This window comes from Canis lupus, chromosome 8 (genome assembly GCF_003254725.2).
Source record: "Canis lupus dingo isolate Sandy chromosome 8, ASM325472v2, whole genome shotgun sequence".
In the NCBI taxonomy this organism is placed as follows: domain Eukaryota; kingdom Metazoa; phylum Chordata; class Mammalia; order Carnivora; family Canidae; genus Canis; species Canis lupus.
In genome coordinates, this window is record NC_064250.1 from 63,233,302 (window position 1) to 63,255,894 (window position 22,593).

The following is a 22,593-nucleotide window of genomic DNA, read 5'->3' on the forward strand; positions in this document are numbered from 1 at the left end:
CCTTCAGCAAGTAGTAAGAAGGTAAGAATCATGAGTCGGAAAGCCGGTCCGAGAGGAACATGTCCTCAAAGTCCTTCTGGGAGGGACAGGGTTTTTCTAAGACAACCGAAATGAATACTTTAACTCAGAGAGGTGCAGTAACTGGCTCCAGGTCACACAGCAAACAAGTGGCGGAACCCAAGCCTGGCTGACCTCAAAGCTAGGGCACTTTTCCTAACTCAAGTTTCTAGAACTTTCCCCCAAATTCCTCTAACGGCAGAGGAGAGTGAACCCACACTTTGGGGAACCTGGTGCTCAGGCCTGAGGGGAACAGAGCAGCTATGCACTTTTGTTTCATCTGAAAAATTTTTAAAAGCTGATTCGCATTGTGTTTCATAATATGTTATTCATATATATATAATCATGTTTTCTACCTACAAAATATCTTTGAGGACAGCAGATGCTCCAGGGAGCTGTTCTGTGTGTCTGCTGTCCTTCCAGTTCTGGCTGATGGAGCTCTGGGAGGGGAGGGGCCGGGAGAGTGGGGGAGCCAGCACTTACCCCATACCACCTCCATTATCTGTAAGCACAGGCTCCCCAGAGGCCTAAGGAGTTTCCAGGGATCACAGAGCCCTGAACTTTTCCATTTTTCATGTCCTGGGAGATGGGATTCATGGGATTTGTTCGGGCACCGAGCTCTGCTAACAGCCCGTGCTGTCTCCTGCCGGCTCTCCCACCTGTCCCCTGGGCCAGCAGACCTCGCGTCACCCTGGACCCTCCCTCCTGCCATTCTACACCCAGCCCGCCACCAGGTTCTGTCCATACGGCCTTCTCCCGACACTGCACACTTCCCTGCTCTATGGGCCCTGTCCTAGTCCCTGCACGCTCGTCTCCGGCCCGGAGGACCACAGCAGCACCTGCCACGAGCCCCCTGCTCAGTGTACTGTGGTCACCTGGTCCCTGCCCTCTGGGACCTTACCCAAGGCAGGCACACAGGAGGAGTCATGCCCTGTGATCAAGGGTGGGCCGGGAGTCATGAAGTGCTGAGAAAGAGACTAATGCTGGGGGCAGGGAAGAGGACAAATGACACCTCCTCCAACCCATCCTTTAGATTTCAGCTCAAAACTCACCTCCAGACAAGGCCAGAGCCCTCAGTTACCTGCTCCCACCATACGCTATCCTCTTTCTTTCCAGCACTTGCCAGAGTTTGCAATTAGACATTGTCTTGTGTGGCTAAAGCAATAGAGAAGACGGTGGGGTGGAAGCCCCACTGGGCCTCCAACGGGGGTCTGAGGAAGTGATGGGGGGGTCACCCACACGGTTCCCCAGAGATACAAGTATCATTAATCTCATTTCATAGAAAAGTGAACTGTGGCTAAGAGCAAGAGAAGCTGTATTAGTCATCAGAGGCTGCGTAACAAGTCACCCCCAAACTCTGCTGAAGATAATGAACATTTATTACCTCCTTATTATTCCTGGGGTCAAGCATCTGGGCGGGGTTGGGTCCTCTGGCTCCAGGTCTCTCCACTAAGCTTCAGTCCAGCTGTCAGCCAGACCTGTGGCTTCGTCTGAAGGCTTGACCAGAAGAGACTCAGCTTCCAGGCTCATGCAAGTAGCCATTGGGAAAAGTTCCTCACAGGCTGTGGGACTGGGGGCCTGAGCTCTTCACTGGCTGCTGGCTGTTGGACCACCAGGTGGCCGATGACAGAGAAGGGGGAGCAAACAGGACAGAAGCCACAGTCCTACTCTCAGAGGTGGCAACTGGCCACTGAAGTCGAGCCCACGCTTGAGGGGAGAGGGTCACAGTGGTGTGAACACAAGAGGCAGGTTGCTGGAGGCCGTTAGAGGCTGCCTCTCACAGAGGTCACAGACCTGCCACAGGTCTCCTAACTAGGACACGTCTAGGAGGTGGGCTCTCTGCCCCCTCCGAGGATGGTGAGGACAGGGCTGGGACCAGCAGCGCCCACCAAGCCCAGGGCCCCCACCCTGCCCTGGCCTCAGCTTCCTGTGAACCATACCCACTGCTTTCTCCTCCCATGGAAGCAGGGAGCCCTTCCCACCCAGCCCCCCGAGGCTGCGGGGGTACAACACTTGCTGTCTGAGCTGAAGACATGTTAGCTTTCAGAGCCCAGGCCTGGGGAAGCACACGGTGGGCAGCTGGCTGGAAACCTGGCCCATCTACTCCTCTCCGGGGGCTGCAGGCCGTGTTTAATCTGAACAGTGAGCAGAGACTTGGGGGAACCCAGCCTCACAAAAGGATTTCTCTTCTAGATTTCCTTGTCTCACATTTGGGAAGGCAGACCAGCCCGTCGTGGGACTGGCTCCCTGGAACCCTCCTGCAGGGTCCAAGAGAGGCCACATGCTTTTTGTGGTCTAACTCGAGTTAGCTCTCACCGTGGGTCCCCTCTCCCCGGGCTGCCTGGTGGAAAGTTAAATCTCGAACATTTGCGGGGTTCCCTCTCCATCCTCCGCCAACCCTTTGGCGGTTGTGTGGTCCTGCGCAACTGGTTCAGTGCAGAGTCATTGGTGGTGACGTCCCCGTGAGAATGGAGGCTGAGTGAGGGCAGCAAGTTTTGTCATTTTTGTGCACAGATGTGCATAGTCGGTGCCAGTCACGCATCTGCCTGTCAGATGTGCAGTAAATTTTTGCTGAGTGTTGAATGAATGGCCTTGGGTCCTGCACCCTCCCTTGCCCCCGACCTAACATACACAGTGCTTTGAAGGAGGGCACAGAAAGGATCTTTGCCAGGTCGGGATCCTGTGTTCCCTTGGGCGGTGCCAACAGGTGACAGGAGAGTGAAGAGCGCCCCTTGTTCTGGACACCTGTTTCCACCGCTTCCCAGATTCCAGAATGTTCTCTCCCTATTCAGTCAGACCTGCCTACCCATTCTCAACTCTCCCAACTTTCATTGTTTTTCTTAGAAATGCCTTTTCTGAAAAATAAATGGTTCCTCCTCATTCCTGCCCCTGGGAGTGGGAACCAGGGCAACCCACTACCTCCAGGGCTGGCCGGCAACTCCCAGGGGACAGGCGTGGGGGAGGGGATGGGACTAAGTCCAGCTCTGATATTTCCTGATCTCCCCCATTAGGGAAACAACACACAGGTTTGCACCTCAAGCTTTCCAGCTCAAAGTTACAGGCTCTGCACGATAACGATGGGGTGGCACCAGCCCGGAGGGCAGCGTTGGGTTGTGCAAGGAAGTAAAGCACTTGACAGGTCGCCCGGCGTCCTGGTCTCCCCTGCACAGCGCTGGGGCCGGGGCTCACGGGGCAGGGAGTGTGTGGTCAGTGTAAAGAGCAGCAGAAAGATGGGCTTCTGCCACCAGCTCCTGGCGGCACGGTGTAGTCACCTGAGGTCCCAGCTTTGTCTCACTGATCTAGCAGAAGGCAGACCCCCCCCCCCCCTTGCAGGTGCACAGGCACAAACAGCCTTGGAACTCCTCCCTGCCACGTGCGAGTTCTTACCTTGTCCCCCTCAGGCTCCATCCCACAAGGATGAATGAGACTCAGGCCCCTGCAAAGCCCACATATTTTGGGTACTTCCTGGATACCAGGCACAGTGTCAAGTGCTTTTCAGGGTCAGCTCATTGAGTCTTTGCAACCGACCTTTGAGGTAGGTACCAACACCCCCACTTTACAAACAAGGAAACAGAGGCACAAGGAGGTGTGGCTTGCTCAAAAGCTATTACATGGGAATCGTGACACAAATACTCTTGATGCCACTGCCCACACCTGTAATTATCATGTCCTACTGCCCCGGCCAAGTCACAGCCACAAGGGAACAGCACCATAGAAGGACAGGGACAGGGGCTCCATGGGGCAGGCCCTGAAAGGACTGTTCACATTTTCAACTCAGACCCCACCTGAAAACCAGCTAGACTCTTTCTTCCTTGGAGAGCTTAGATGGGTTAGGAATCAGGAGATTATAGTTTTCCCTGCTCATTCCAGCTGCAGTAAAGGATAGAGTCCATTACGCATATATGGAGATTCTGGGTAAGATTTTTTGTTTGTTTGTTTAAAAGACACACTACTAAAAATATTTTTTAAGTATTTTTTTAAATTGCTCCAATTGTCCAACCTTCTCAATAAGAGGGGAATCAGAGGCCCAGAGAGGGCCTGGAAGTCGTCTGAGGCCATGCAGCAGTGAGTGGCAGAGTCTAGAGCCGGTCTGGAGCCCAGTGTTCCCTGGGAATTCCAGCCCGACGCTCCTTCCAAACTTGGGATACCAGCTTAGCTTGGAGCTGCTGTGGCCTGGGGAGGGGAGCAAAGTGGACCAAGGGTTCGAGGTCTAGTATGGTTCAACACAGGGCTCCTAGAAGCCTCAGCCCACTCGGGGTCCTCCTCCCGGAGGCCCTCAATGCCTCAGCTGTGAGCTTGATCAGGGCTAAGCCTGTGCCCTCCCTTTCCCAGCAAAGACTTGTCACCCGCTCTCCGTGGAAGTACACCTGGCTCAGGTATTCCCACACAGAGTGAAGCCCAGCACAGCTTTCAGCAAGCACCGGACGAGGAGTCAAAAGTCTGGGGAACCAGCCTGGCTAGGCCACTTTGTCGCTGAGCAGCACTGGGCTGCTTCTCTTACCTCTCTGACTCCCTTGGCTATAAAAAAAAACAAGGAGCAGAGCCTTCCAAAAGCAAACAGGGGCGTGGTGGTACACACCCTCATCATCACATGCATGGTTCCTCAGCAGAATGAGTTTGGAACCAGCTCCAGAGTCAGGCTGCCTGGGATCGAATCCCACTGTATGGTGGGCGAATTTGGGCAAGTACCTTAAATGTCTCTGTGCCTCAGTTTCCTCATCTGTAAAACAAGGATCATAGGGATGATAATAAGGCAACCTATCCCTGTAAATTAGTTGTCAGAACATTAAGTAGGATGATACAGGTTGAGAGTTGAGGACAGCGCCCAGTACACAGTGAGTGTTCAATAAAAACTCATCTTTGTTGTTCTTGTTCCTCGAGCCACGATTAAAGCCTAAATTCTCCACCTAGTAAATGATGTGCACTTGGAAGACACAGATGTTTGTTTATCCAAGAGTCAAGCCTGGTGCCTGGGGCAGGACAGTGAGCATGGGAATGGGCAATTGCTTAACACACGGACCTGGGAGTTTTGACACCTGTAAATTGATGCATGCAATGCACTGGAGCACCCCCTTCCCCAGAAACCCTCCCTCCCCCACTGGAAGCATCTCCTGGGGAAGGGGGGCAGGGCTGGTGAATGAATCTTTGAATGATACATATTCCTGTGTTTGATGTTCCGTAATAATGAGCTTGTATGCAGGCTGAGTCACCAGACCTGATTTACGTCTGTGCCACACGTATGCAGCCTTAGGATTCCAGAGGCACAGCATCAACAATCCTGGAAATTCATTCACTCAACAACCATTAATTGGGTGCCTGCTAACCGACTGATTCATGAGCTGGAAGTGGGTAAAACATTATTTAGAAGCTACACAAGGGCAGGCAGGTAACTTGATGTTATTGGGCACGTGTTCCCCAAGCACCTGTCCTCTGATCTGGAGCAAACTATACTTACGTGGCCTTGTTGAGAAATTAATGAGAGCCGACTAATCTTTCAGGAGGCCTCAATTTGCAGTTTTGGTCAAAAGCCCTTCAGCCTTTACAAATGAAGCCCTGCCTTTCTGGGTCGGGCTAACTCCTTTGCTAGTTAAAAGCTTTCTGTGTCTTTAAAAGGGGGCGGTGCCCTGTCAAATAAACCCTGAAGCATAGGCTGAAGGCGCGTGGAGTCCCACCCACTTTCTGTGACGTCCTGCGTCCCAGCTGCTGATTGCCCGCCTCAGACGTCAATCGCGGGGCGTGCGTCTCGCTGGGACACAGTGGAGGTCTAGCCTGAGGTTTGCGGAGCGGTCGGGTGCATTCTCCGCTCGCCCCCGCGCCCTCGAGGCCCCCGCCGCCCGGCCCAACGGCGGAGCCAGCCGGTGGCTCCCGCGGCGCCCTCCCGCACCGGATCGCTGCCCGCTGCGGCGGGACCTGGCCCGACGGCTGCGGCCACTATGGTCAGTGGTCGTGGAGGGAGGCGGGGGGAGGGGAGCTGGACGGGGGGCGCGGGGGGCGGGCTCGCCGCCGAGGCGCCTGTGCGCTCGCGGGTCGGGGCACGGGCGCCGGGCTCAGCCCCCAGCGCGGGTCCCGGGCGTTCGGACCCCTGGGAACGGGGAGTCGCCGCGACGGGTGCTGGGAGGGGGGGGGGTCCCCGTCCTCCCCGGGGACGCCCTGCAAGGCCCGAGGCGCGCCCCGCGGTGCCCCATGGACGCCCGGCGCGGGGACCCAGCCTGGGCTCCGGGCCCCGCGTCCGTGGTGCGCTCGCCCCCGTGTCCCCAGGGTGTCGCCCCGACGGCGCAGTGTAGGCGCCCTCGACGGAACGGGAACCGAGAGGCCCCGGGGCTGCGGGTCGCCGTCTTTGTTAAGTAGCCGCGCAGTGGGCAGCTCCCGGCGCCACGCCTCCTCCCCAAGCCCCGCAAGTGACCCAGGAGGTGCAGGAGCCCCGGGGGGGGGGGGGGGGGGCGGGGGGGACGTCCTCTCCATCCCGCGGATCAACAGAGGTGTGTGCTGTTGGGATGCACATGGAGAGGCGCCTCAAGTTGCAAGCACATGAGTTAGGGGGCCGCGGCGGTGGCCAGGGGAACCCTTGATTCAGAGTATGGGTGGAGCAGAAACGGCCCCAGAGCCACCCTGGGCCAGGACGACCCTGGAACTTGCGTGGGAGGGGAAACTGAGGCCCAGATAAGCAAAGGGCGGGGACTGGTTGTGGTAGTAGACCCGGGACTTGAATGCAGGCCTCTGGACTCCCAGTCCAGTGCTCCTTGTGTTACATCAGACCACCTTGCAGGTGGTAGGGGGAGGGGCCGGGCACCTTGCGAGCAACCAAGCAACCTGGTGTGGCGACTGCCTGAAACCCTTTAATCCTTAGCCCCCTGCTCCAGGGAGCCTGTAGAGTGTAAGGGCTCGTGGCCCTTACGGTGGCTTGCAGTCATACAGCTCTGAGTTCAGATGCCATCTCCACCCCTTGGAAAGCCAAGAGGCTTTGGTTGGGCTGGCCCCCACCCCTAGCACTACTTGGCGCATCTGCACAGCAGGCACTGTGAGGGCCACATGAGGTGACACCTGTGGAGCGCCCGGCCTAGGTAACCAGCTACGGCTGCTCCTGTGGTACCAGGGTCCTGGAAGTGGGTGCACACGCATGCCCAGTTCTTCTTGGTCCCCTCCCTCTCCTGTCTGCGCGGGGAGGTGGTCCATCCCTTCAGGACGCTGCTGGGCTGGCGCATGGGTCAAAGCCTGGTCACGGCCTGGCACGTTGAGTGTGGCACGAGCAGCCAGGGCAGCTAAGTCAGGGCTGCCCTGGACAAAGCAGCCGGCTGCTGGGGTGTGGCCCAGGGCCTCTGGGGCATCTGGAAGCATCAGCTTCCTGCTTCTACCCAGTGCCCCAAGGTTTCCCTGGCTCTGCTGCTCCTGGAAGGGGGCCCACGTGTTTCTGCATCTATCACCCACTACGGAGTGGCAGGAGCTGGGGTAATAATGAGTTCAAAACGCCACCCTGGAGCCGGAGGCCACCGTTGGGAAGCTGAGAACAGGGCAAGGACGGTGGTGACGAGGACCTGAACTTTTGGTCTCTGTGCTAGACAGTGAGGCCTCTGATTCCACCTTCCCCACTGCCCTGGACTCTCAAGACCAGAAGTCAGAAGGCAGATGGGGTCAGGGAAGGCTTGGGGGTCTTGGAGAGGGGTGAAGTGGTGAATGCACTGAGGAGGGTGTCTGCCTGGGAATCACGGGGTGGGGCAGGGCTGCACAGGGTCTGCTGGCATTTACTGAGCACCTACTGTTAGCCACACACTGTGCTATGTGGCGATTTTTATGTTCCTGCGTGGTGTGAATGGGGCTATGTGTGCGGGGGCAGCAGAGGAGAGGAACGTCCTTGGGAAATACACCATCTTCTTTCCTCTTCCATTTCAAAGACACTGGGCTAAGCTAGAGGCCTGTGGAGAAGGCACAGGACCCCCTAGGAGGGCAGGGGCTGCCACTGGCTGGGCTGTAGGTAATAAGTGTTCACTCAAAATCCAGTTAACATTTGGTGAATACATGAGTGTGAGAAGTGAATAGTGAAACCACAGGGCCCTTCCGTGCTTTGTTCTTTTGTTTGTCAAACAAGCCCCTAGTCATCAGGCCCCATGATGGGCAGTGATGAGAAAGGTGAGGGGCCTAACCTTGCTTAGGAGCTTGATACCTGTTGGTCAAGACAGAGCTGGATGCAAGCAATCCCTGAGCTACTGATCATGGCCTAAGAGGCCTGACTGAGGGCTTGGGGAGCACAGCAGAAAGCTGGTAGTCGCTGAGGGTGCAGGGAGTATCAGGGAAGGCTTCATGAGGGAGTCTTTTGAATGAGGTTTTGAAGCATATGTAGGAGTATTCAGGAAGGACTTGAGGAAGGGTGCATTCCAGGCAGGGTGGGACAGTGTGCTTAAAGGCCTGGAAACAGGGTCAAGAATGGAATATTCTGGGAAAGGTCTGTGTGGATGCAGGGAGCTCAGAGGAGGGAGGGGAGATGAGTCTAGAAAAGTAGGGAGCGTCAGGATGTGCTGAGAAGGGCTTCAACATGCTGTGTTGTGGGCTTTGAATTTTATCCTGCCGGTGGGGATGGGATAAGGACTGTAACAGACTTCTGACAAGTACAGGGTGGTTGACTTGGATGATCTCCCTGGCAGTTTGGTGGACACAGGGTTGGAGGTGGCCAGGCTGGGTGATGAGACTGGCTCATGCATTTGTTCATTCACCCATCCACTCAGTATGCATTTTTGGAGCATTACTGTGTGCCAAGCACTGGGGATTTGGTCTTGACAGGCATGCACAAATACCTGCCCTCATGTTGTTGACAGTCTAGCAGAGGGACAGAGATTGCAAGGAAATGAGTGAACCTTCATGGCAGCCCATGTGAAGAAATAAAGCAAGTCAAGGTAGTGGGGGAGGGGCAATTTTACACAGGGCACTCGGGGAAGACGTCTCTGAGGAGGTGATGCCACCTGAGTCTTAAGAGGAGCATCCCAGGCAGCAGGAGCAGCATGTGCAAAGGCCCTGAGGTAGAAATGGGCATGTCCTGTTGGAGGAACACAAAGAGGGTCATTGTGGCTGGTGCCCTGGGAGGGTAAGGTAAGCGAGGCTGGATGTCGTAGAACCTGAGAGATTGTCTTCAAAAGGTTGAGTCTTTTCTTTAAGTGAGGGGAGCCACTGGAAGGAATGGAAGAGTTGTGTCTTCCTCTGGCTTATGTGAAGCTGCCTGTGCTGGCTGCTGTGGAGGATGGTGAGGAAGGGGGGCAGGGGTGGAAGCCAGGAGATGGGTTGGGCTGATGCTATTGCAGGCTCCCTGAGGGCAGAGGGTGGCGACTCTGGCCTGACCCAGGAGCAGAGTCGATGGAGAAGAGAGGAGTGCAGGAGGGGTCCTGGGTTTGGCATGAGCTCTGACTGGATGGAGGGGCCTTTTGGGGAGCTGGAGACAGCTGGAGAGGAGGCAGGTGTGGAGCAAGAGAGCAGTTGGGGCATAATAGTTGGGGGGATGCTGCAGACATCCCGGTGGCTATTTAAAAGTGAGAGCTTTAGGGCCAGAGATGAAAATCAGAGGGTCCTTTAGAAGATGCTGTATGAGTCCAGACATCAAATGAGAGGTGGCTGGGATCTGAGTTCAGAGTCTCTGCAAAACTAGCCAATAACTGTGACCCAAAAGGGGTGGAAGCCCAGATGCAGGGACTTCCCGGTTTCCTTAGCTGCACGGCACAGAAGGGGCATGTGGTGGGGAGGGGCAGGCTGATAGCTCCCTGAGGATGTCCACACCTAATCCCCAGAACCTGTGAATAAGGTCCCTTACATGGCAACAAGGGCTTCACTGGTGTGGTGAAGTTAAGGGTTATTGAGATGAGGGCCCTGGATCACCCAGGTGGGCCCAATGATGTAATCACAAAGGTCCTTATAAGGGAGGGGGGGGCAGGTGGTGGTGGTGATGGAGGAAGAGGTGGAGGTGGAGAAAGAGAGGGAGGAGGAGGAGGAGAAGGCAGGAGGGTTAAAGTGAGGAGCTGTGATCCTGGAAGGAGAAGGATCATGAAATAAAGAGCACAGGTAGCTTCTAGAAAGTGACAAAAGTAAGGAAAGGGGTTTTCCCCTGGAGCCTCCAGAAATGCAAGGTAACAAATCTGTGTTGTTTTTAAGTCACCGAGTGTGTGCTAACTTGTTATAGCCCCAATAGGAAACCAGTTCAGGGCACTAGGTCTTTGCAAGATCTTTTGCCTCCAAGCATTTTGATCACTCATCAGTAAAAAAAACTGATCATCCTATCCATCCCTGTATTCTATACATCCTCTCCTAATGTAGCCCTCGGCCAGCCTACCTCCCTCTGAGGCAGCTCCACCAGCTAGGCTGACCACAGGCTGAGTCAGCCTCGTTAACCAGGCCCAGTACCCAAGAAGCCACGACTCACCGCGTGGTCTGACCTCAGGCTACCAGCTCCTTCACGGTAGAGTCCAGAGCTTCCAGGGGTCACCCACCGACAGGGCTCAGAACCTGGCCAATCTCCCATCTTCTCTCAGAAGGTCCCTGTCCCTTCCCAAGGCTTCCTGGGGCTCCAGCCCTGGTCTTGCCTGCCTGGAGCCAGAAGGATCTGGGTTGGGTGAGCCTGGCGTTTGGGGGTCTGAGGCTGGTGGAGCAATGCTTGAGGCTACGTGGCCAGGTTACGGGTCTGCAGAGAGACTTTGGAGAGACTACCAGAGGAAATTGGGAATCTGACTCTCCTGCATTTGGAGCGGGTGTGGACTCGAGTTGGGATCAGTTGCAGCACACCAAGTGCTTTGATTCCTGCCCTGGCTCTGAGGCTGTGGTAGGAAAGCAGTCCAGGCTCCCAGCGAGGAGGAGGAGGACACAAACCTGGTCTGAATGCCAAGCCCACCTGCTAGTGCAAGGGGCTAGTTCCCAGGATTGCTAGGGATGGAAGAAAGGCCCTTTTCTCACTTTGAAATATAGGCCTCGACTTAACCTGCTAAATGCCCCTTCCAAGCAGAGTTGCCAGCTGCCTGACTTAATTAGCATCTATTTGCAAACCAGCAATTAAAGACTAAAATCCTTTCAGGTGGCCTGATTAGGGCCAATGGGGCATTGTCAGGCTTGTCCTTTCAACATAACATCCTGGAAATTTTCAGGCACAATTAAAATAAAATAAAACAACACCAATTAGAGTCAGCCAATATCAAACCCAGAAAGCCTTGTACCTGATTTATGGGCCAGTAAACTGAGGCCGTGCCCAGGTTCTCCGTGGAGTTTCAGACCCTCGTTTTCCCCCAGAGCTGTGACCAGGGCTGTGCTGCTGGGGACAGGGACCAGGACAGGGACCTCAAGCTGATTTGGACCATTCTGGAAATCCTGTCCCCCCACCCCTCCCCCAGCCCCATAAGTACACTTGCCACCACTAAGGGGGCCTTGGAACTGCCGGCACCTGGGGTGGAGGAAGCCAACCAGGGGAACCATTTATCAGGAGGGGTAAATCTTAAAGTAGTATTAAGTGAAGCAACATAAAAAGGCCATGATATCTGCAGAATAGTATGTAATGCGCATTTAAAACACGTGCATACGTAAAACAACTCTGTAGTTTTAAGAAGACCAGTACATTCCACGTACATGAGGTCCCTAGGCTAGGCAGATTCAGAGAGAAAATAGAACGGTGGTTGCAGGGTCTGGGGGTGGGGTGGGGAATGCAAAGTTAATGTTTAGCGGGTGGAGTGATGAAAATGCTCTGGGGACAGAAGCTGGGTGATCGTTGCACAACTGTATGTGTACTTAATGCCCCTGGACTGTACACTTACAAGTGGCTATGGGAGTATATTTTATATTTTACCTCAATGAAAAGACAGGTACACACTGAAACATGTACCACAGGGACTACCAATAGAGGGTGGGGCACGGGGACAGGGATGAAGGGAAGCCAGTGTTGACAGCTGGGCTCTCGAACCCCGAGTGTGATGAGCGCCACCCTCAGTGGCTGAGAGGCACCCCGAGCTGCTTTTTAATATTTTTCCTATAAATTTAATAGCCTAAGGAAATTTGCCCCAAATGCCAAGTTTGTATTATGGCAAGTGGAAAACCTAAACTGGCTTTCCTGGTCCAAGGTGGGTGTCCCTGTCTATTAACATTCTCGTTTTGACTGCTAATGGTGCTTTTCTATCATAAGTACTTATCCTTACATCATTCGGGTTAATTCCCTAAACTCCTTTCCACGCCTCCACTATATCCTCTCTGAAGCAACTGAATATACCTAACTACATGTCCTCCCGCCCCACTGTTTGGTTGGGTTTTGTTTGGGGCAGGCCAGGGATAAGCAGCGTTAAATACCAGTTGTACTGCTTTTTAATCCATGTTTAGAGAGACCCAAGCCAACGTTTGCAGTCCACTGTCTATAAAACGAGACTTTTGTTAGTGAGGTGGGTAATGGGACCCTGGAAGGAAGTGAATGTGAGCTAGAGGGTTCTGTAGAGCGGGCGCACCTGCTGTGTTTAAACACACCTGAGTGTCCCCTTGCCTTTCCCTCAAAGCAGCAGAAGTGGATTTTTTATTATGAAACTTATGGGGTCCTGTGGGTAACTGCTTTACTAGCACATAGTAGTAGGAGTGCAAAATTGCACACCAGCAGTTGTTCTGCCGATAATGGAAATCCTCCATGATTTAGCAAAGATCAAAACATGTTAACTTTTCCCTGCTCTTGTCATGTCCAAGCGGAAGTGAGGAAGGAGGCTGACTTAATTTTGCAGAGAAGGCTGAGTATGGAGTGGAAGCTTCCAGAAATGAAATCCAGAATCTCTTCCCCCACCAACAAGCATTTGCATCCCTGTTCCCTCTTTTAGAAAGCCTTTTCCTCCTGTTCTTAGGATGATACATTCATCCTTCTCCACTCAGGTTTTTCTCTGGGAAGTTGGCCTGAATCCCCCAAATTCAGGAGAGGGCATGTTTGGGGCCACCAGAAAGGGAGAAAAGGAATAAAGTGTGAGTTCAGGGGAGAGCCCAAGCCTGACTTGGGTGGGGTGGGGCAAGCAGGGAGTCCTCGTGGATATGGTGGCTTTTGTTTGTTTAACAAATCTCTCACCCTCTGCTCTCTTCCATGCCTTATAATGGGCCCTGGGGCATCAAGTAAATGGAAGGCCACGGTAGTGTGACAAGCTGTAATGCGCCGAGGGAGGCCAGCATGGCTTTGGTGACATTGATGGCAGGGAGCATCCAACCCCCCAGAAATGCCCCCTTCCCAGTCAAAGCTCCTCTCATCTGTCCTGGATGCTGGGCACAGGAATCGGAGCAAAGAAGCTCATTGTCAGATATAAGTTTGAGTCTGTCCAATGTAGAGATGGGCAGCCCTAGAAGTCACTTACACCTCATTGTGTGATCTTGTGGTCCAGCTCTGTGCTTCCAGTGATGAACTTTGGTGAAATCTAATCATAAAAAATCCAGACATTTTTCCAGGTGGAAAGGAGCTTGTAACATCAAGGCTCCTCTGTGAGCCCTCAGCCCTAGCCCTCAGTCTGTGAGGAGGTGGAGAGGCTGCCCAGGAAAGGCCCGTGTGGTCAGAGGCATAAACTGAAAGTGGTGAGCTCTGACAACTCTGTCAAAAATGATAGCAATAGATGGAAAGCTTTTCTATTCATAAAAATCCCAAATAACACCAACCTTACAGCTGTGCAGTGTTGAATAACTGTCTCCTTGGGTTGTGTGCAGACACCAGAGCCACTTCTCTTAAACTAAATGACATGTGGCTTTAATGCCAATTTCTCTTCCATTGCTTTCATGCTGTGATCAGAGCTGTTCTAGGGATGGGTTGGAGGCAGGGGTGCATCTGCCATTTGTCTGGGCACTGGGCAGGAACAGTTTGAGACAGAGAGGAGGCTGGTAGGGAGTTGGCTGTTAGAACAGAGATGTCTCCTGCCCTTTCCCTGGCCCCGAAGCCACCTCCTGCCATGACCTGCTCCTTGTGGATTTCTTCTCAGCCCTCCAGAGCCCTGCCTCTGGGCCAGGAAGCTTATCTCTGGGTTGGAATGGATCCAGGCTCCAGCTGGGCTGCAATATGGACTTTGGCCGGTAGGTGGTACATCCACCAGATGTTCTAACCTCTATTTCCAGATTGTCAAAAGGTGGTTTGTGCAGGCTGGAAGTTTAGGTATTGTTGGCAAATAAAAGAATGAATGAGACAGGAAGGGCAGGAGACAAGGGGATACCTCATACTCCAGCATGAAGGCTCACTAGGTTCGAGGGGTTTATATCCTAAAGTGAGTCCATTCGGAAGTTACAGGATGACATCCCTAAAGGATGGGGCCAATCCTGACCAGGGAACATGACATCCAAGATAACTGGTAGTGTGACCTTTGTGGATAGGTAACATTCACTATGTCACGTAACTAGCAGTTCAGAGGCTTTCTACTTGGTGGAAGCCCATCAGTTGCTTTGAAATTGTCACACGGCTTTGCTTCCCTTTCTTTCAGAGTGAAACATCTTTCAACCTAATATCAGAAAAATGTGACATTCTATCAATTCTTCGGGATCATCCTGAAAACAGGATATACCAGAGGAAAATCCAGGTGAGATGGAGGTTTGCAGGGGATAGGATCTTGGAGCAAATGTGCTGGAGCTGGGATTGGAGTCAAAGGTACCACTTTGAAGGCAGAGTGGCTTAGCATTGGGGCCAGGCTCCCGGGCAAATTAAAGGGATCCCAAAATATTTTCATGTTGGGTATTTGCCTTAATGAGAAATCTTTTAATTGTCAAAAATATATGTATACCTATATATTTATATAGGATTTTTTTAAAGCTAGGTACTATGCTAAATGCTTCATATACTCACTGAGATCTCATGACAAGGTTGCAAATCAGTACTTTTATATCCACATTTTACAGCTGAGGACACCAAGGCACAGATACTAAATAGCAGGCCCACCATCCTACAGCTAGTGAGCGGACAAGCTGGGGTTTGGAACAGGCAGCCTGATCTCTAAGCTGCATCCAGAACCACAGTGCTAGGGCATCTCTCAGTGGGGAAGAGCCACTCCAGCTGAGCTATGCAAAAGAGGAGTAACAGAAGGGTGCAGGGACAGCTCACAGAACCGGGGCAGCAGGAGGAGCCTGGGCTCTCTCCATCTCTGGGGGCAGCACACCTCTGCTTCCTCTGCTCATTGGCAGGACTATCTCCTGCAGCCACAGGGAGCACTTCCTGGGGCAGGAGCAAAGGCTGGGCCATAGGGACTCGTGTACCCTGGAACCCTCTCAGGAGGTAAGATGGGGTTCCCAAGGAGCATGACCTTCCCTGTTGGCCGGCCTGAGATGGGCCCCATTAACTCCAAGCCTTGTCATTGCTGTGACGGGAGCAGGGACTTCCTGATGCCCATGCTCTGCTCTCAGAACGCTGACGGTAGCCCCATGAGGCAGCCAAGGGGACTCCAGGGCGTTGCAGAGATTGGCAGCTAGGAGCAGAGTGGAGGTGAGTGGCCTGGGGAGGGCCACACCTTTTGAGCAATGTTTGAAAGACTGGCCAGACTACGTGGTTATGTCTGAGGAGTCCTTTTCTAGAGGCTGCAGACTCCTGGCCCACTGCTCAGCCCCACTATCCCTGCGCCATGCACATCACTTTTGCTCCTCTCAGTGCTACTCCTCCTGGAAGCCTTCCTAGACTTCTGATGCCACTGTTCCAAGGCACTCCCATGCTTCCCGTCTTGTCCTAATTGTCTAACGGTCCATTTCCCCAGACTGTAGGCTACCTGAGGGTGAGCCTTGACCTGTTTGTTCAGCACTGGGTGCTGCCACAAGGACAGGCTCGACACAGTTTTACATTTGTGTGATGAAGGATATCTGGGAGACTGTGAAGGGTCAGCCGGCCCAAGAGCAGGGAGCAAGTGCTACCTGGGGGAAGGGTGGGCCCTGGCCCTTACAGGACTTAAGGGGTGATGGTGTTGCGGATATCCACATTTCCTTCTCTGACCTACAGGAACTCAGCAAAAGGTTCACCGGGATCCGCAAGACCAAGGGGGATGGGAACTGCTTCTACCGGGCCTTGGGCTATTCCTACCTGGAATCCCTGCTGGGGAAGAGCAGGGAGGTCCTCAAGTGAGTGGGGGGCATGTGGGACCACCGGGTGGGCTGGGGGGGGGCGGCGGAGTCTCCCAGAGGGGGTTTCCTAGGCACAGCCTGCCAAACCTGGGGAGGGGACAGCCAGGCGGTTGGGGATGGAACCAGTGACCTCATGGATGCCGTTGCCCTGGCCTGAGTGCGCCTAGGTGGGTTGCCTTGGCTGACTTTTTGAAGACTCACTCCAAGGAGAAAAATGAAGCTTTGCCCATTGTGAATAATTTCAGTTGCCCCTGTTCTTGAACGTGTGTAACTGGGCATCTGCCCATCTACCTGAGTCTTGACGTGATGCCGAAGGTTCCTCTCTTTCTAGCCGCTGCTCCCTGGAGCAGTCCTTTAGGCCTCTGCATCTGGGCTTAGGCCAGGGCTTCTCTGGTGTCCCCCTTTGCTCAAACCGCCTGGATCTTGGTGAGGGTGGTCCCGATTCAGTTCCAGGGCAGGCTTTTGTGTCCCTCCCGAGCTCCTGGGAGATGCCGCCACTGCCGGGTCTCAGACCACACTGTGAGCAGCAAGGAGCTGAGATGTGCTTCTTGATCTTGGAGCTCTCACTGCCCTGAGAGGATCTGATGAAGGCCACCGCCCACACATGCGGGAGCAGAGCAGAGTAGCCCAAGCTCCCAGAGCCCTCAGGCTTGATCCTTGGACCCTGGTGCCAGAACTACTCTGCAAGGGCAGCTTTCTCAACAGCGGCACTCCCCACATTCTTGTTGTGGGGCTGTCTGGGGCCTTACAGGGTGGTTAGTAGCATCCCTTGCATCCACGCACTAGATGCCAGGAGCATCCTTCTCCCCAAGTCATGACAATCAAAAATGTCTTCGGACTCAATCAGGTATATCTCCTTGGTTGGGGAGCAAGTCAACCCTGGTTGACAACGGCTAGGTTAAGGCCATTATCTCCTGTTCAAAATGTAGATTCCCTCAAAAGGGACAGAAATTAGGCCACCTGTTCCTTATTTGGAAGGAACCATTCCTGAATGACAAACGGGCTGAGTCTCTTTTGATGGGAGAGTCACCTATCTGTAGTCACCATCCTCCCCCATCTCCCCACAGCTCTGCAGAGTCGAGACCGCACAATCCTGGGCAGGGTTTTTCCCCACTACCCGTATCCCGCAGAGTTGGGCCATGTCGAGGTCTAGGGCTCTAAGCCTGACCTCACTCTCTTGCTTACTTGCTGTGTGACTTTGGGCAAGTCACCCCACCTCTCTGAGCCTCCGTTTCTGTGGAAGGTGGGTGAGTTTGCATACACAAGGTGTTGTTGTGGGTGCTGCTCACAAAGCCCAGCCCATGTGTCTGTACCAGCCCTGCATGCTCATTTCCCTTCACTCCTGCACTCCTTCCAGGGCAGTGTCCCTGCCTGCAGTCCTCACCCAGCAGGGCACCACACAGACTGGCCCCAGGGATGCAGCAGAGAACGAGACAAAACCCCCTGTCTGTGAAGCAGACATGCTAGCAGGAGAAGACAGTATGTGAGGTGTCAGGTGGTGATAAGTGTTGTAGGAAACACCAGGCAGGGAAGGTGGCCAAGTTGTCCAGGGCTGGGGCAGGAGGTGTTGCCCCAGGTGTTTAAGTAGGGGGTTGGAGGTAAGGTCTATAGCTATAAAGACCCTGAATTTCAGCCTGAATGAGACAGAGCCCCTGAGGGTTTGAGCAGAGCATTGCCTGGCCTGCTGGCTGGTCTCCACAGGACAGACTGAGGGGGTGGGCAGAGCAGGGAACATGCTCAGGGAAAGGAGAGAGGATAGTGACCAAAACCCCTCCACTCCCGCCATGAGCAGGTGGGGGTACTGACTGGATTCCAGATTCCTGTAGAGGGGGCATCAACAGGACTCATTCACGGTTAGGCGAGGTTGGCATTACCCCATGCTGCAATTTGAGTACACTGAGCCTCAGGAAGGTGACAAGCCTTGCCCAAGGTCACCCTAAAGCTGGCATACAGGGCAGCCCGGGTGGCTCAGCGGTTTAGCGCCACCTTCAGCCCAGGGTGTGATCCTGGAGACCCTGGATTGAGTCCCACGTCAGTCTCCATGCAGGGAGCCTGTGTCTCTGCCTCTCTTGAATAAATCTTTTTTTTTTTTTTTTTAAAGCTGGCATACAGCAGAGAGCCTTACCCCAAGTCCCAACACCATCCTCCTCCCCTTCACTTGCCTCATCGGCTCAGAGTTCTGGCCTAGGCGTTTGTCTCTCACGTAGCTGGGCCCGCGTGCTGCTCCACAGCGCCTGGTATAGGGGTCAGCAGTCACTGGGAGGAAGCAGTGTGGGAATGCAGCTGCTGAGGTCCGAGGAGGCCAGGGAGAAGAAGGGGGCCCAAAGTCTGAGAGCAACCGAACAGCAGGGCTGCCAACTGCCGGTGTGGTGTGTTCCCCACACCTGCCCTGGCCAGAGCCAACTTCCACCTCCTGCTTTAGATGTTTGTGCTCCGCATACACCACCCCTCTCCTCACCGGCCCCTCTCCTGCAAGGAGGCACCTGAGCCTCCCCCTCTGGCCTAGAGTTCCTGGTTGAAACCCTCTGCCTGTGCCCCACTGGGAGTCTAGCCTCCCTTCCCAGGGGAGGGACTGCAACTCAGCCAGTGCCAGCTGTCCCCCAGAGCCTCTCTACTTGGTCCTTCTTGCACCAGCTCTTACCCTCCCCTCCACAGACCAGTCACTTATTCTGTGTCTCGGGGCCAGGGGCTGATAGGACTCCTTGCGGGCCTCCGACTACCATGACTGCTCTTGGAAGGGAGCTGTGCCGTTAGGGGCCTGCCATGGAGGCAGATAGGGCTGAGCCAGCACTGACAAGAGCAAGGGCCATTGGACCAGGTGTGAAAGGAGGTCAGTGCTGGCCAAGGTTTAACGGCTGTGGGACAGGGAGGCCTGGCTTGTGTTAGCCCATCCTGTGGTTTAAATACTCCTGTCACAATTGGTTTTTCAAGCCACCATCATGGGGGTCACTGAGCAGGGATCAGGGAAGAGATAAACATATGCTACAGCCCAGTCATCTCTCCACCATCACACATGACAGACATATGTAACCTCAAGAGCAAAGATAATTAGGAAACGGAGTTTTAAATATTTAGCTTTGTGTTGTTGTATAATTCAAGTAATGGTGTTTAACCCCTGACTGGCAAAATCTTGAAAACTGAACAATTAGCTCTTGTGAATAGGTAGAGGGCACTGGTTGAGGGGACAGGGTGCTAAGGAGTGAAACACAGACGGGGAGTAAGTGGCTGTGGGTGGGAGGGAGGCTGAGAAGGGAGAGGAAATTGGGGAGCTAGGCAGGGGCCCTCCCTTGGATGTTTGTGCTGAGAAGCTGTGTCCTGAGGGAGGAGACTGTGCTAGGTCACTCCAGAGGTCCTTGTGGAGAAGGGACTGGGAGCATGGGAAGGCTGAGCATGGCCCTGGCCAGAAATGATGATCACATGGCAAGAACCACGGGGAAAAGGAGGAACAGAGTTCAGAAACCTTTGAAAGGTAGAATCAACGTCTGGGAGGGGATAGTGATTTCCTCAACCTCCTAATCTATGAACTGGGTGTAACACCCCCTTCCTGGGATTGTATACACTGGGGAGGAATAGAAAAGTCCGTGTGTGATCCACAGGGAAGTGCTCTGAAAGGGAGAGCAGTCACCTGGTAGTGGCACAAACCTCAGGTGTGGGGGGCAGTGGGTGTGAGCGGGAGGACACTGTCACAGCAGTGCTCCATCATCATTTCTCCATGAGCCATCAGTCTTCCTTTCCCCTTCAGGTTCAAAGAACGTGTCCTGCAGACCCCAAATGACCTCCTGGCTGCTGGTTTTGAGGAGCACAAGTTCCGAAACTTCTTTAATGCTGTAAGTTAACCTGGGCAGGGTGGCTGAGGGTCCAGGTCCTTTCATGCTGGCAGAGCAGACAGGAATGGGCACTGGCTGGAGCCCCTCACAGCCCATGGTTCTGCTGTTATGCCCTTTTTGTTCCTCCCAGCTGGGGGAAGGATGGACAGCTGCTTCCAGCACGTGGGGACAGGACCCCAGGGCCCTGCCCTCCTATTGGGAAGGGGCACCTCCTTTGGGGCAGCTTTCAGGCTGGAAACATCCCCTAGTTTCCTTCATCCATTTCCTCTCCACCCTGCTCCCCTCCCTTATGAAGCCGGTGGGGTTGGAGGATTCAGTTCTGAATCCCAACAACCAGTGATGGAAGGAGACCCTAAAGTGCTGTGCCCTAGACAGGATTCTGGGCTAAGGTACACATTGCAGAGCATTTCTAACCCTCCTACTTAGCTTTGGTCCCAGATATTTATTTCGGTACCTCAATTAGAGCACTTAAAAGGGAAATACACATGGAGGGGAGGGTCCTGTGGAGAGAGTCCCATGGGGGAGGGGAGAGAAGGGGAGGGGAAGGAGGGGAGGGAGGGGAGGGAAGGTCTTGCCTGTGCCTCCCTCGACTGACACCTGGCGGAGTGCAGTTTTACAGTGTGGTAGAGCTGGTAGAGAAGGATGGCTCAGTGTCCAGCCTGCTGAAGGTGTTCAACGACCAGAGCTCCTCGGACCAAATCGTGCAGTTTTTGCGCCTGCTCACCTCAGCCTTCATCAAGAACCGCGCAGACTTCTTCCGACACTTCATTGATGAGGAGATGGACATCAAAGACTTCTGTACTCATGTAGGTCCTCAGAGTCTCAAGCTTTGGGGACTTAGCTCCCAGCCCTGGGATCTGCTGTATCAATACCCACCTCCTGGGATTGTACACACAGGGGAGGATGGTGTGTGGGCCGTGGGAAGGTGCCAGGAAAGCCCCTCTTCTCTCAGGAGACTTTAACACCATCATCCCTTGCCAGGGAAGTTGAGGTCACGTCTGCATTTGTAATCTGAAGAATAAGATTAGCAAGCCAGAAACTGATCCTACTTGAGCTGCCTGAACTGTGTGGCTGTGGGTGTACATCCATCTGAGAAATGAGGGCCCTGTTTACAAAACTGCAGAGTAGCAGCCCCAGAATCACATCTGTCTTAAGATGTGTTTTATGATGTATGGTAATTATCTGAAACGGAGCTGCCAACATTTAAACCTTGGGTAGCTTTCCTATCTGGATTTCTCTCAGAAGATCCAGCTCTCAGGGCTTTATTCCTGCATGGCAACAAACAGCAGGAGCAGAGTAGCAGCACCCTGGTTATGTGGGACACGCATGCCAGCCTGCCACCATCTCTCTGTTGCCTCTTCAGCTCTCGGACTCACTCATTCGCCTAGCCCTCTGAAATCCCTTTTTGATGTCCTCTTCCATTCTGGGATTCTCTGGTTCTGTGCATTAATAAGTCCAAGCTCAAATATTCCTGCCCCCCCACCCCCGTTTTTGAAAGTAGTGTTGTTCTCTTCTTACATATAGTTAGAGTCGGGAATCAAAGATATCTCGAATCGAGCCTTGCAGTTCTACTGTGTTTCTGGTTGCCCTTCCTCACAGGGTTTCAGTTTCCTCCTCTAGAAAGGGGGATGGAAGTATCTACCTAATGAGTTGTTGTGAAGACTATTTCCCAACATAGATGCTTTAAAAGACCCAGGGCCATGAAAGCCAGAGCTGGGATTCTCCTGTGTCCTCTGCTAGGCCTCCTCCCTAAACTGATTTTTTTTTATTCTGGCCTTGGCAGGAAGTGGAGCCCATGGCCATGGAGTGTGACCACATCCAGATCACAGCCCTGTCTCAGGCACTGAACATCGCCCTGCAGGTGGAGTATGTGGATGAGATGGACACAGCGCTGAACCACCACGTGTTCCCCGAGGCTGCCACCCCTTCCGTTTACCTGCTCTATAAAACATCCCACTACAACATCCTTTATGCAGCCGATAAACGTTGATTAATTTTAGGCCATGCAGTGGAGCCTGTCACCTAACGGGACTGCATTCTAAATGGAACATTCCGGCTTTTCAATTTTTTAAGCAACTTAAACTATAGTTAGAAAATGTACAGCCTTTTGGGCAGAGTCACTGGGAATGAGGCCTACCCATTATGGACTGTGGTAATTTGAGGATCAAATGCTTTCTAACTCAGGGCTACAAAGCCAGAACCCCTGGCTCTGCCCCCAGTTCCCTGAGGCCCTGGGCAAGTCACCTCCCCTCTCTGGGCCTGTTTCTTCATCTGGAAAAAGTATTTGCCAGTGCTGACGTTCTACTGTAAAAAATAGGCCCTCTGGTTTCCTTTCACCAGGGGCAGAACCTCTGTGGGGGAAGAAAAGCTCAAGGTCAGCTGTCGTCTGTGACTTACCTGTTCTACAAAAAGGAATCCAGTCCAATCAGCTGTTAGACTGGATGTTGGTGGATGGCTGACTGAAGCATTGGCCAGTTGAGGCCAACTTGAATGTGAGGGCTTCATTCAGCGTGGTTCTAAACATTCATGATGATGGGGGTGTTTTCTTACCGTAACTTAAGGACAAAATAGAGACTTTTATGCCAAAGTCTAGAAAGGGGCCTTCAGCACCGAAGCTCAAGTTGTTGTGGCCCCTCTCTACCTCTCTCAGGGCCAGAACTGC

General features: G+C 53.5%; 1 protein-coding gene across 2 annotated transcripts; it reads left to right on the plus strand.

Annotated features, from left to right (window-relative positions):
• The first annotated feature begins 5,376 nt into the window (after positions 1–5,376).
• On the plus strand, positions 5,377–21,974 carry OTUB2 (OTU deubiquitinase, ubiquitin aldehyde binding 2). 2 transcript variants are annotated; one of them, XM_025444142.3, is made up of 7 exons: positions 5,377–5,402; positions 13,995–14,085; positions 14,487–14,582; positions 15,983–16,101; positions 19,847–19,931; positions 20,543–20,737; positions 21,715–21,974. In XM_025444142.3, exons 1-7 carry the CDS (start codon positions 5,392–5,394, stop codon positions 21,919–21,921), a joined length of 804 nt encoding a protein of 267 aa, XP_025299927.1. In that variant the 5' UTR covers positions 5,377–5,391; the 3' UTR covers positions 21,922–21,974. The 2 variants fall into 2 exon arrangements, with proteins under 2 accessions (XP_025299927.1, XP_025299928.1); XM_025444143.3 differs by lacking the exons at positions 5,377–5,402; positions 13,995–14,085 and adding an exon at positions 5,859–5,993.
• Positions 21,975–22,593: the final 619 nt, after the last annotated feature.